Genomic DNA, 12,619 nt, shown 5'->3' with positions numbered 1-12,619 from the left:
GTGTGTGTGCAGTTAATGAGTTTAGTATATTTTATTGGTACGTGTGTGCAGTTAATGAGTTTAGTATATTTTACTGGTACGTGTGTGTGTGCAGTTAAGGGGTTTAGTATATTTTACTGGTACGTGTGTGTGCAGTTAATGAGTTTAGTATATTTTACTGGTACGTGTGTGTGCAGTTAATGAGTTTAGTATATTTTACTGGTACGTGTGTGTGTGCAGTTAATGAGTTTAGTGTATTTTACTGGTACGTGTGTGTGTGCAGTTAATGGGTTTAGTGTATTTTACTGGTACGTGTGTGTGCAGTTAATGGGTTTAGTATATTTTACTGGTACGAGTGTGTGCAGTTAATGAGTTTAGTATATTTTACTGGTACGTGTGTGTGTGTGCATTTAATGAGTTTAGTGTATTTTATGGTACGTGTGTGAGCAGTTAATGAGTTTAGTGTATTTTACTGGTACGTGTGTGTGTGTGTGCAGTTAATGAGTTTAGTGTATTTTGTGGTACGTGTGTGTGTGCAATTAATGAGTTTAGTATATTTTACTGGTAAATGTGTGTGCAGTTAATGAGTTTAGTGTATTTTACTGGTACGTGTGTGTGTGCAGTTAATGAGTTTAGTATATTTTATTTGTACGTGTGTGTGCAGTTAATGAGTTTAGTATATTTTACTGGTACGTGTTGTGTCAGATTTGGTTATGATAACAATACAGGATACAGCACCATCTGTAATTATATATTGTCTCAGCCCTTTCCTAAATCTGGACTTGATATTTATAACAGGGTGTAGCTGATAAGACCCTCCTTCTTGATATCAGCGAGAGCGGAAATAAAGGCACGGGCGCCATGGACCTCAATATCTTCTGCGTCCCGAATGTGGAAGTTAGCAGTGGTAAATCCATACAATACTTTTATTCTAGCTGTTCTGGCGTCTTATGCAACGGATTAATGGGTTACACACTTTGTATATGACAGAGAATTAGTTTAACCCCTTGAGTGCAAACGACAGCTCTGAGCCATCACTAGCACTCTCCCGCCTTGAGGGAGATCTGGGGGCTCCCACCCGCTCCTACCCCGGCGACGAGGGCTTCACGTTATGCGCGGTGACGTCACGCGCAATGATGTGATGACGTCACTATGCAACTTTATTTAAAACTCACAATGTTAAGTACAGGAGCAGGGGGCATGCTGCTTAGAAGCCTACTTAGAAGCCTGTATTTCAGGCATCTAGGCAGCTACAGACCCACCGTTGGAAAGGTAATCTCATGCATCTGGCACGTGCGGGCACAGTTTTGTTATTTTCCTATTCAGTTTAAGAAGTTACTGTGAAATCTCATGAGATCACAGCAAACCAAAGCATGACCTCTGCACTGTCGATGATGATTGGCTATTGGGTTTTTTGTTTTGTTTTTCAACTAGCAGCTCAACAGCAGCTCTAACTGTTCACAGAGCACTTACTCTGGTGAGCTGAAGAAATTGTGAGGTAAAATATATTCCCTTTTTACATAGAGATGCTCAGGTGATATTTTCTGGTCAGCTTTTTACAGTTATATGATAAATCACTTGAAATTGATGCAGTATGAGTAATCTGTCCCTTTAAGTCTAATTTTTAATTTATTGTCACTTTAATCATAACCTATGGTTTATATGTAAAACACTCCTTACACCCAGAATTTGCACGTTTTTCAGAAATCTCATCCATCGCTGGCTCAAAGGTTGTTGTTATTACGGTAAATGCCTGGAGCAATGATCAGTCTTACATTGGTGTCCTCCAAAGCAACGTGGACATGTTACGTGGGCTTATTCCAGCGGTTGCCTCCCATTGTCCAAATAGTGTACTGCTTGTGGCATCTCAGCCAGGTGAGTGCTTGTTTTATACCACTGAAATGTCTCACTTGTTTAAAGGGATACTGAAGTTAAAATTCATGTATACGCTATGTATCACCAATGATTGAAAATTATAAAAAAAAAAAAATTTTTTTTTTTATAAAATGTGAGTGCACACTTGATTATCACTAAGATATATGAAGCCGCAAATGCTGCTTCGTAGGCCCAACGAGGTTTAGCCCACTTTTTTTAGAATATATTGACAGAGCAACGGACTCTGAGCCGGACAAGCCAAAAAAAGGCTATTTCCATCTAAAGGGGAGGAGAGCCCACAGCTTCATTCATCACTTGTGGGAATTACGAACCTGGCCACCAGGAGGAGGCAAAGACACCCCAGCCAAAGGCTTAAATACCTCCCCCACTCCCCTCATCCCCCAGTCATTCTTTGCCTTTTGTCACAGGAGGATGGCAGAGGAGTGTCAGAAAATTACGGAATAGTCTCTTATGGAGGGTAGTACTTTTTGAGATGGGACTGGAGTTTTAAGTAGTCCTGTCAGCCTCTCAGTGAGAGCATGGGTGAAAGTTAGAGTCCAGAGATAAAGGGGGAGTTCTTCTGCGAAACCATCCCGACTCATATTAACAGTTCCTTAAGCAGTCAGAGTTGACGAGTTTCGCTGCCTGCTTTTCTTCTCTCAAGTCCATGTCAGGAGCGACGATACTAACCTGTCACACTTGAAGGGCTGTGTTCCTGTTCCACGGAGTTGATTCTGGTAAGATTGTTTCATTATATATATATATATAGGTGATAATGCAAGAAGACAGGGTCACAGTGCAACTCTTTTTTTATCTGTATAGAATCTAGGGTACTACCCTCGGAAGGGAGTTATGGAACTGGGGATTTTAATATACATAATAATGTTTAATGTGTTTTTTACTGCACTTGTGTGAGAGGAGGCTCTGTCAATGTGGAACAGTTAGAGGGAGATTGAGGCGGGCTTTTTGGCACGTCTCTCTCAGTGCAGGTTCGGTCCTGCATGGCACTCCATGTTACCGGGTGTGGCCTCAGTAACTTCCTCTTTCTCGACCTGTGTTTGGAGGAGACAAAAGCTGTTTCTTGTAGTCCGGGTCATAGGAGGTGGTGAGTACCCCAGCCATTGGGATATAAAGGTGCCATTTAATCTATAATCAAGTCCTTTATAAAGGCGCAAGCTATGGAGGACTCTGATATGTTGGAGGATACTGCTTCCTTATCTAAAACTACTAACTGTGTATACTGTGCGGAGGTTCCGGTGGAACCGCCGTTACAGCTCTGTTCCTCATGTTATGACGATATTTCTGCTTCTAAAAAGTATTTAGTACAACTGAGCCGTCCACCTCTGAGGGTTCTCCGTCCCGCGAGGTGCGTTCCCTACAAGCATCTCCGATTACACAAGCAGTTCCCGGGGCTCTTTGGCCTCCAGACTTCGCTGATCAATTGCAGACGGCGGTTTCTACGGCCATTAATGCGATGCCTTGTCCTACTAAGCGCAATCGGAAGGTACGGCACTGCTAAACGTATCAGGGGTCTTCGACTCCGCTGGATAACTCGGACAGATTATTTGCGGAAGATTCCGACTTATTGGAAGATGTTGCTTCTGAGTCGGAATAGACTACTTCTAGGCCTCCGTCCGCGGAGGAACCAGATTTCAAATTTAAGATGGAGCATTTGCGTTTCCTGCTGGAGGTTCCGGAACCGAAGCTACCGGAGGAACCTTCGATCTCTAAACTGGATGGATAGGGTTTACGAGGACAGGGTAGTGCCCCAGGCCTTCTCGGTTGCTATCAAAATGGCGAACATTATTGAAAGTGAATGGGAGAAACTAGGTTTGCCCTTTTCTCCCTCGTCTTCTTTTAAGAAGCTTTTCCCCCTTCCGGACGCGCAGCTTGAACTGTGGGGAACCACCCCTAAGGTGGATGTTGCTATCTCCACACTCGCTAAGAGAACGACCATTCTGCTTGAGGATAGCTCCTCTTTTAAGGACCCCATGGATAAAAAGAGTCCATGTTGCGGAAGCTGTTCCAACTGACGGTGTTCCTTTTTCCAAACGGCGGCGGCTGTCGCTGCGGGGGCTGGTGCGGCTACATATTGGTGTGATGCACTATCAGTAATGGTCGAGGTGGAGACCACCCTGGAGGAGATTTTAAATTGAATCAAAGCCTTAAAGGACCAGTCAACACATTAGATTTGCATAATCAACAAATGCAAGATAACAAGACAATGCAATAGCACTTAGTCTGAACTTCAAATGAGTAGTAGATTTTTTTATAACAAATTTCAAAGTTATGTATATTTCCACTCCCCTTGTACCATGTGATAGCAATCAGCCAATCACAAATGCATATACGTATAGTCTGTGCATTCCTGCACATGCTCAGTAGGATCTGGTGACTCAAAAATTGTAAATATAAAAGACTGTGCACATTTTTTTTAATGGAAGTAAATTGGAAAATTGTTTAAAATTACATGCTGTATCTGAATCATGAAAATTTACTTTAACCTGAGTGTCCCTTTAAGGGTAGCGCATTTGTTCATTTGTGATGCTAACATGCAGATTATTCGCCTGAATGCTAAGACGTCAGGGTTATCTGTTTTAGCTTGCAGGGCTCTGTGGCTAAAATTGTGGTCTGCTGACATGACGTCGAAGTCTCTATTGCTTTCCCTACTATTCAAGGGGAAGGTTTTGTTTGGCCCGGGCCTGGATTCTATCATATCTACAGTCACGGGTGGCAATGGCGCCTTCTTACCTCAGGATAAGAAAGCCAAACCTAAGGGATCTACTTTTCGTCCCTTTTGTGCAGACAAGTCTCAGCGCCAGCAGCCTTCTGCAAAATCTGAGCAATCCAAGGAATCTTTGAAGCCAGCAATCTCTTGGAATAAGTCCAAGCAGAACAAGAAGCCAGCCGAGTCAAAGTCGGCATGAAGGGGCGGCCCCCGAACCGTCCTTGGGCCAGGTAGGGGGAAGACTATCTCTTTTTGCAGGGGCCAGGAGGGGAGACGTTACAGACCCTTGGGTCCTGGAGGTCGTCGCTCAGGGGTACAGGATAGGTTTCAAATCGTATCCGCCCAGAGGCAGGTTCCACCTGTCAAACATCTCTTCAAGACCAGAGAAGAGAGACGCCTTCCTGGGATGTGTGAGGGATCTCTCATCTCTCGGGGTAATCGTCCCAGTTCCTCCGGCAGAAAGAGGTCTGGGGTATTATTCAAACCTTTTCGTGGTCCCAAAGAAGGAGGGCACGTTTTGTCCAATTCTGGACCTAAAGGCCCTAAACCAGTTCTTGTCCGTCCCATCATTCAAGATGGAGACAATCAGGTCAATTTTGCCTCTGATCCAAGAGGGGCAATTCATGACGGCTATAGACCTGAAGGATACTTACCTTCATGTTCCAATCCACAAGGATCACTTTAAATTTCTAAGGTTTGCCTTCCTGTACCAGCACTTCCAGTTTGTGGTCCTTCCGTTTGGTCTGGCGACGGCCCCAAGAGTCTTTACAAAGGTTCTGGGAGCTCTTCTCGCAGTAGCGAGAGCCAGAGGGATTGCAGTGACTCTGTACCTGGACAATATCCTGGTCCAGGTTCCATCCTACAGTCTTGTGGAGGATTACTCAAGAGCTCTCCTCCTTCTACTTCGATCCCACGGGTGGAAGATAAACAAAGGAAAGAGTTCATTGGTCCCCAGCAGCAGGGTGGAGTTCCTGGGTACGATACTAGATTCTTCTGCGATAAAGATATTTCTGACAGACCAGAGACGTTGCAAGTTTGCGTCCAACTGTCTAGCCCTGCAGACATCCTCCAGGACATCTGTGGCCAGGTGTATGGAGGTAATCGGGCTCATGGTATCCAGCATAAATGTCATTCCATTCGCCAAGTTTCATCTTAGACCTCTGCAGCTGTGCATGTTGAGACAATGGAACGGCGATCATTCAGATTTGTCCCAAAAGATATCTCTGGACAGACCGGTGAGGGAGTCCCTGTCTTGGTGGACCCAACCGGGTTAGTTGTCCCAGGGGACTTTCTTCCTGAGACCATCCTGCGAGATTGTAACCAAGGATGCGAGTCTATCAGGATGGGGAGCCGTTTGGGGTGCCAGAAAGGCACAAGGCAGATGGAATCGAGCCTACCTATAAATATTCTGGAACTTCGAGCGATATTCAATGCTCTGAAGGCTTGGCCCCCTCTGGGGTCGTCCCAATTCATCAGATTTCAATCGGAAAACATCACCTCGGTGGCTTACATAAACCACTAGAGGGGGGGGATGAGAAACTCCCTAGCGATGAGGGAAGTGTCTCGGATTCTGGAATGGGCAGAGACTCACAATTGTTCGATCTTAGTGATCCACATTCTTGGTGTGTGGACAACTGGGCAGACAGACGTTTCATCCAGGGGAATAGTCTCTCCACCCCGAGATGTTAGTGGAGATCTGCAGCAGATGGGGGACACCGGAAATAGATCTCATGGCGTACAGACTCAATTGCAAGCTACCCAGATACAGGTTGCGATCCAAGGATCCTCAGGCGGAACTGATAGACGCCTTGTCTGTATCCTGGGACTTCAACCTAATCTACATATTTCCACCTCTTCTACCTCGAGTAGTAGCCCGCATCAAGCAGGAGCAAGCTTCGGCTATTCTGAATGCTCCGTTGTGGCCCCAAAGGACGTGGTTTGCGGATCTAGTGGCGATGTTGTGTTATCCACCGTGGACGTTACCTTGTTGCAAAGATCTGCTGGTTCAAGGTCCTTTTCTACATCAAAATCTCGATTCTCTGAGGCTGACTGCGTGAAGATTGAACGCCTAGTCTTAGCCAAGGGAGGTTTTTTGGAGAGAGTGATCGACACACTCGTCCAGGCTAGGAAGCCGGTCACTAGACGCATCTACCACAAGGTGTGGAGGACCTACTTGTCCTGGTGTGAGGAACGAGGATACCCATGGCATAAGGTCAAGGTGTCCAGGATTTTCCCTTTTCTCCAGGATGGTCTGGATAAGGGTCTTGCTGCTAGTTCCCTAAGGGAACAGATCTCTGCTTTATCGGTTCTGTTGCATAAGAAGCTTGCGGAGCTTCCTGGCATTCAGTCCTTTGTTCAGGCTCTGGTTAGGATTAGACAGGTTTTCAGAAATCCAGCTCCTCCCTGGAACTTAAACTTGGTGCTTAAGGTTTGCAGAGGGCTCCGTTTGAGCCTATGCATACCCTGGACATTAAGATTCTCTCATGGAAGGTCCTGCTGTTATTGGCTATGGCATCGGCACGCAGAGTCTCTGAGTTGGCGGCCTTACAATTTGAGCCTCCTTACTTGGTTTTTAATGCTGACAAGACCGTTCTGCGAACCGGTTTGGGATTTCTTCCCAAGGTCGTGTCGAGTCGTAAAATTAACCAGGAGATAGTGGTTCCTTCCTTGTGTCCTAACCCTTCGTCCTCAAAGGAGAGGTTACTTCATAATCTGGATGTGGTTCGGGCCTTGAAGTGTTATCGTCAAGCCACGAAGGAGTTCATACAGATGTCGTCCTTATTCGTTGTGTATTCTGGAAGGTGCAGGGGGCAGAGGGCCTCTGAAACTTCTTTATCTTTTTGGTTGAGGAGTATGATCCGTCTGGCTTATGAGACAGCGGTACACAAGCCTCCTCAGAGGATTACGGCTCACTCGACTATAGCTGTGACCTCTTCTTGGGCCTTTAAGAATGAGGCTTCTATGGAGCAGATTTGTAAGGCGGCCACTTGGTCTTCCTTACATACTTTTTGTAAAATTTTACAAATTTTACGTTTTTGCTTCGGCGGAAGCAGCTTTTGGGAGAGAGGATCTGCAGGCTGTGTTGCCCTCAGTATAGGGTCCGCCTCCTTTACCCTCCCGTTTTCTTCATTCAGTGTCCTCTAGAGCTTGGATATTTATTCCCACAAGTGATTAATGAAGCATTGGACTCTCCTCCCCTTTAGATGGAAAACATAAATTATGCTTACCTGATCATTTCATTTCCATCATGGGGCGGAGGGTCCACTGCACCCGCCCATTCTCCGGTGGGCGGACCTAAATTTAATTTTTTGTTCTTCTGTCACCATTTATACCCTGATATTCTCCTACTGTTCCTTGTTCCCTCTGCAGAATGACTGGGGGATGAGGGAAGTGGGGGAGGTATTTAAGCCTTTGGCTGGGGTGTCTTTGCCTCCTCCTGGTGGCCAGGTTCTTAATTCCCACAAGTAATGAATGAAGCAGTGGACTCTCCACCCCACGATGTAAATGAAATTATCAGGTAAGCATAATTTATGTTTTCTCAATGGTATGTCAATGTTTCTTTCATGTAATTAGCAAGAGTCCATGAGCTAGTGACGTATGGGATATGCATTCCTACAAGGAGGGGCAAAGTTTCCCAAACCTCAAAATGCCTATAAATACACCCCTCACCACACCCACAAATCAGTTTTACAAACTTTGCCTCCTATGGAGGTGGTGAAGTAAGTTTGTGCTAGATTCTACGTTGATATGCGCTCCGCAGCAGGTTGGAGCCCGGTTTTCCTCTCAGCGTGCAGTGAATGTCAGAGGGATGTGAGGAGAGTATTGCCTATTTGAATTCAATGATCTCCTTCTACGGGGTCTATTTCATAGGTTCTCTGTTATCGGTCGTAGAGATTCATCTCTTACCTCCCTTTTCAGATCGACGATATACTCTTATATATACCATTACCTCTACTGATTCTCGTTTCAGTACTGGTTTGGCTTTCTACTACATGTAGATGAGTGTCCTGAGGTAAGTAAGTCTTATTTTCTGTGACACTCTAAGCTATGGTTGGGCACTTTTATATAAAGTTCTAAATATATGTATTCAAACATTTATTTGCCTTGACTCAGGATGTTCAAACATTCCTTATTTCAGACAGTCAGTTTCATATTTGGGATAATGCATATGAATACATTTTTTTCTTACCTTAAAAATTTGACTTTTTTCCCTGTGGGCTGTTAGGCTCGCGGGGGCTGAAAATGCTTCATTTTATTGCGTCATTCTTGGCGCGGACTTTTTTGGCGCAAATTTTTTTTTCTGTTTCCGGTGTCATACGTGTCGCCGGAAGTTGCGTCATTTTTGACGTTTTTTTGCGCCAAAAGTGTCGGCGTTCCGGATGTGGCGTCATTTTTGGCGCCAAAAGCATTTAGGCGCCAAATAATGTGGGCGTCTTTTTGGCGCTAAAAAATATGGGCGTCACTATTGTCTCCACATTATTTAAGTCTCATTATTTATTGCTTCTGGTTGCTAGAAGCTTGTTCACTGGCATTTTTTCCCATTCCTGAAACTGTCATTTAAGGAATTTGATCAATTTTGCTTTATATGTTGTTTTTTCTATTACATATTGCAAGATGTCCCAGATTGACACTGAGTCAGAAGATACTTCTGGAAAAACGCTGCCTGGTGCTGGATCGACCAAAGTTAAGTGTATCTGCTGTAAACTTATGGTATCTGTTCCTCCAGCTGTTGTTTGTAATGAATTTCATGACAAACTTGTTAATGCAGATAATATTTCCTTTAGTAATGTTACATTACCTGTTGCTGTTCCGTCAACATCTAATACTCAGAGTGTTCCTGTTAACATAAGAGATTTTGTTTCTAAATCCATTAAGAAGGCTATGTCTGTTATTCCTCCTTCTAGTAAACGTAAAAGGTCTTTTAAAACTTCTCATTTTTCAGATGAATTTTTAAATGAACATCATCATTCTGATTCTGATAATGGTTCCTCTGGTTCAGAGGATTCTGTCTCAGAGGTTGATGCTGATAAATCTTCATATTTATTCAAAATGGAATTTATTCGTTCTTTACTTAAAGAAGTCTTAATTGCATTAGAAATAGAGGATTCTGGTCCTCTTGATACTAAATCTAAACGTTTAAATAAGGTTTTTAAATCTCCTGTAGTTATTCCAGAAGTTTTTCCTGTCCCTGATGCTATTTCTGAAGTAATCTCCAGGGAATGGAATAATTTGGGTAATTCATTTACTCCTTCTAAACGTTTTAAGCAATTATATCCTGTGCCATCTGACAGATTAGAGTTTTGGGACAAAATCCCTAAAGTTGATGGGGCTATCTCTACTCTTGCTAAACGTACTACTATTCCTACGGCAGATAGTACTTCCTTTAAGGATCCTTTAGATAGAAAGATTGAATCCTTTCTAAGAAAAGCTTACTTATGTTCAGGTAATCTTCTTAGACCTGCTATATCTTTAGCGGATGTTGCTGCAGCTTCAACTTTTTGGTTAGAAGCTTTAGCGCAACAAGTAACAGATCATAATTCTCATAGCATTGTTAATCTTCTTCAACATGCTAATAACTTTATTTGTGATGCCATCTTTGATATCATTAGAGTTGATGTCAGGTATATGTCTCTAGCTATTTTAGCTAGAAGAGCTTTATGGCTTAAAACTTGGAATGCTGATATGTCTTCTAAATCAACTTTGCTTTCCCTTTCTTTCCAGGGTAATAAATTATTTGGTTCTCAGTTGGATTCTATTATCTCAACTGTTACTGGAGGGAAAGGAACTTTTTTACCACAGGATAAAAAATCTAAAGGTAAATTTAGGTCTAATAATCGTTTTCGTTCCTTTCGTCACAATAAGGAACAAAAGCCTGATCCTTCACCCACAGGAGCGGTATCAGTTTGGAAACCATCTCCAGTCTGGAATAAATCCAAGCCTTTTAGAAAACCAAAGCCAGCTCCCAAGTCCACATGAAGGTGCGGCCCTCATTCCAGCCCAGCTGGTAGGGGGCAGATTACGTTTTTTCAAAGAAATTTGGATCAATTCAATTCACAATCTTTGGATTCAGAACATTGTTTCAGAAGGGTACAGAATTGGCTTCAAGATAAGGCCTCCTGTAAAGAGATTTTTTCTTTCCCGTGTCCCAGTAAATCCAGCGAAAGCTAAAGCATTTCTGAAATGTGTTTCAGATCTAGAGTTGGCTGGAGTAATTATGCCAGTTCCAGTTCTGGAACAGGGGCTGGGGTTTTATTCAAATCTCTTCATTGTACCAAAGAAGGAGAATTCCTTCAGACCAGTTCTGGATCTAAAAATATTGAATCGTTATGTAAGGATACCAACATTCAAGATGGTAACTATAAGGACTATCCTGCCTTTTGTTCAGCAAGGGCATTATATGTCCACAATAGATTTACAGGATGCATATCTGCATATTCCGATTCATCCAGATCACTATCAGTTTCTGAGATTCTCTTTCCTAGACAAACATTACCAGTTTGTGGCTCTGCCGTTTGGCCTAGCAACAGCTCCAAGAATTTTTACAAAGGTTCTCGGTGCCCTTCTGCCTGTAATCAGAGAACAGGGTATTGTGGTTTTTCCTTATTTGGACGATATCTTGGTACTTGCTCAGTCTTCACATTTAGCAGAATCTCATACGAATCGACTTGTGTTGTTTCTTCAAGATCATGGTTGGAGGATCAATTTACCGAAAAGTTCATTGATTCCTCAGACAAGGGTAACCTTTTTTTAAGATCCACATCTTGGGTAGTCATTATCCCATACGTCACTAGCTCATGGACTCTTGCTAATTACATGAAAGAAAACATAATTTATGTAAGAACTTACCTGATAAATTCATTTCTTTCATATTAGCAAGAGTCCATGAGGCCCACCCTTTTTGTGGTGGTTATGATTTTTTTGTATAAAGCACAATTGTTCCAATTCCTTATTTTTTATGCTTTCGCACTTTTTTCTTATCACCCCACTTCTTGGCTATGCGTTAAACTGATTTGTGGGTGTGGTGAGGGGTGTATTTATAGGCATTGTGAGGTTTGGGAAACTTTGCCCCTCCTGGTAGGAATGTATATCCCATACGTCACTAGCTCATGGACTCTTGCTAATATGAAAGAAATGAATTTATCAGGTAAGTTCTAACATAAATTATGTTTTTGAATATCGGAGCCTACGTATTGGGCTTTGGTATGCAGACAAAGATAATATAAAGTAGCATGTGTGTGTGTGCAGAAAGTGATAACAAAAGAAGATCTGATATCCCTGAAATCTCAACTCATTTTAATAGATTATGATGTCAAAGAACAAAACAAGCCATTTTATATACAAAAATAAACCTAAAGGATGAATTCCTCATGCATTCTATACTCTGCAATTGGGATAACAAGTCATTGGAAACAAATTAAGGGGGAAGACATTTTACGGTACACTGTCCCTTTTAAAGTGGCCTAAAATCCTGTTTTCCTTAAAATGTTTAATTATGCACAATACAAAAATAAAAACTTTACAATGCACTAATGATTTATTTTTCCTGTATTTCTGAAAATTACAGTTTCTCTACTCTTTCTAGAGAACCTAGACTACATTTCCCTTACCCTCCTACATGCTGCGCTGTGATTGGTTGATATGCACAGGAATTCAGTTATATCTGTCCCTAATTGGCCCCAACAGATGAAATAAGATAAACAACATATAAATGCGTTATATAAATGTATGAGCAATTGTTTCTTTATGTTTATTTTTTGTATATGAAATAACTTCATTGTTCTTTGAAACCACAACCCATCAAAATGAGTTGAGCTTGCAGGGAAATCGGATAGCTTTATTGTATAACTTTCTGTATATACACATGCTTCTTTGTATTATCTCTGGCTGTATACCAAAGCCCAATACTTAAAGGGACAGTCAACAACAGAATTTTTGTTGTTTTGGAAGCTAGATAATCCCTTTATTACCCATTCCCCAGTTTTGCATAAACAACACAGTAATGTTAATATACTTTTTACCTCTGTGATTACCTTGTAT

General features: G+C 42.4%; 1 protein-coding gene across 2 annotated transcripts in view; it reads left to right on the top strand.

Annotated features, from left to right (window-relative positions):
- The window catches only part of UEVLD (UEV and lactate/malate dehyrogenase domains), a gene marked incomplete at its 5' end in the record, with an annotated part of 160,996 nt that overhangs the window by 33,986 nt on the left and 114,391 nt on the right, over positions 1–12,619 (top strand). For both annotated transcript variants that reach the window (XM_053720668.1, XM_053720667.1), the window contains 2 exon segments: positions 778–886; positions 1,684–1,854. In XM_053720668.1, coding sequence (XP_053576643.1) covers positions 778–886; positions 1,684–1,854 — 280 coding nt within the window.

The sequence above is a fragment of the Bombina bombina genome, chromosome 7 (genome assembly GCF_027579735.1).
Source record: "Bombina bombina isolate aBomBom1 chromosome 7, aBomBom1.pri, whole genome shotgun sequence".
NCBI lineage: Eukaryota > Metazoa > Chordata > Amphibia > Anura > Bombinatoridae > Bombina > Bombina bombina.
This window is presented reverse-complemented; position numbering and strand designations above follow the sequence as displayed.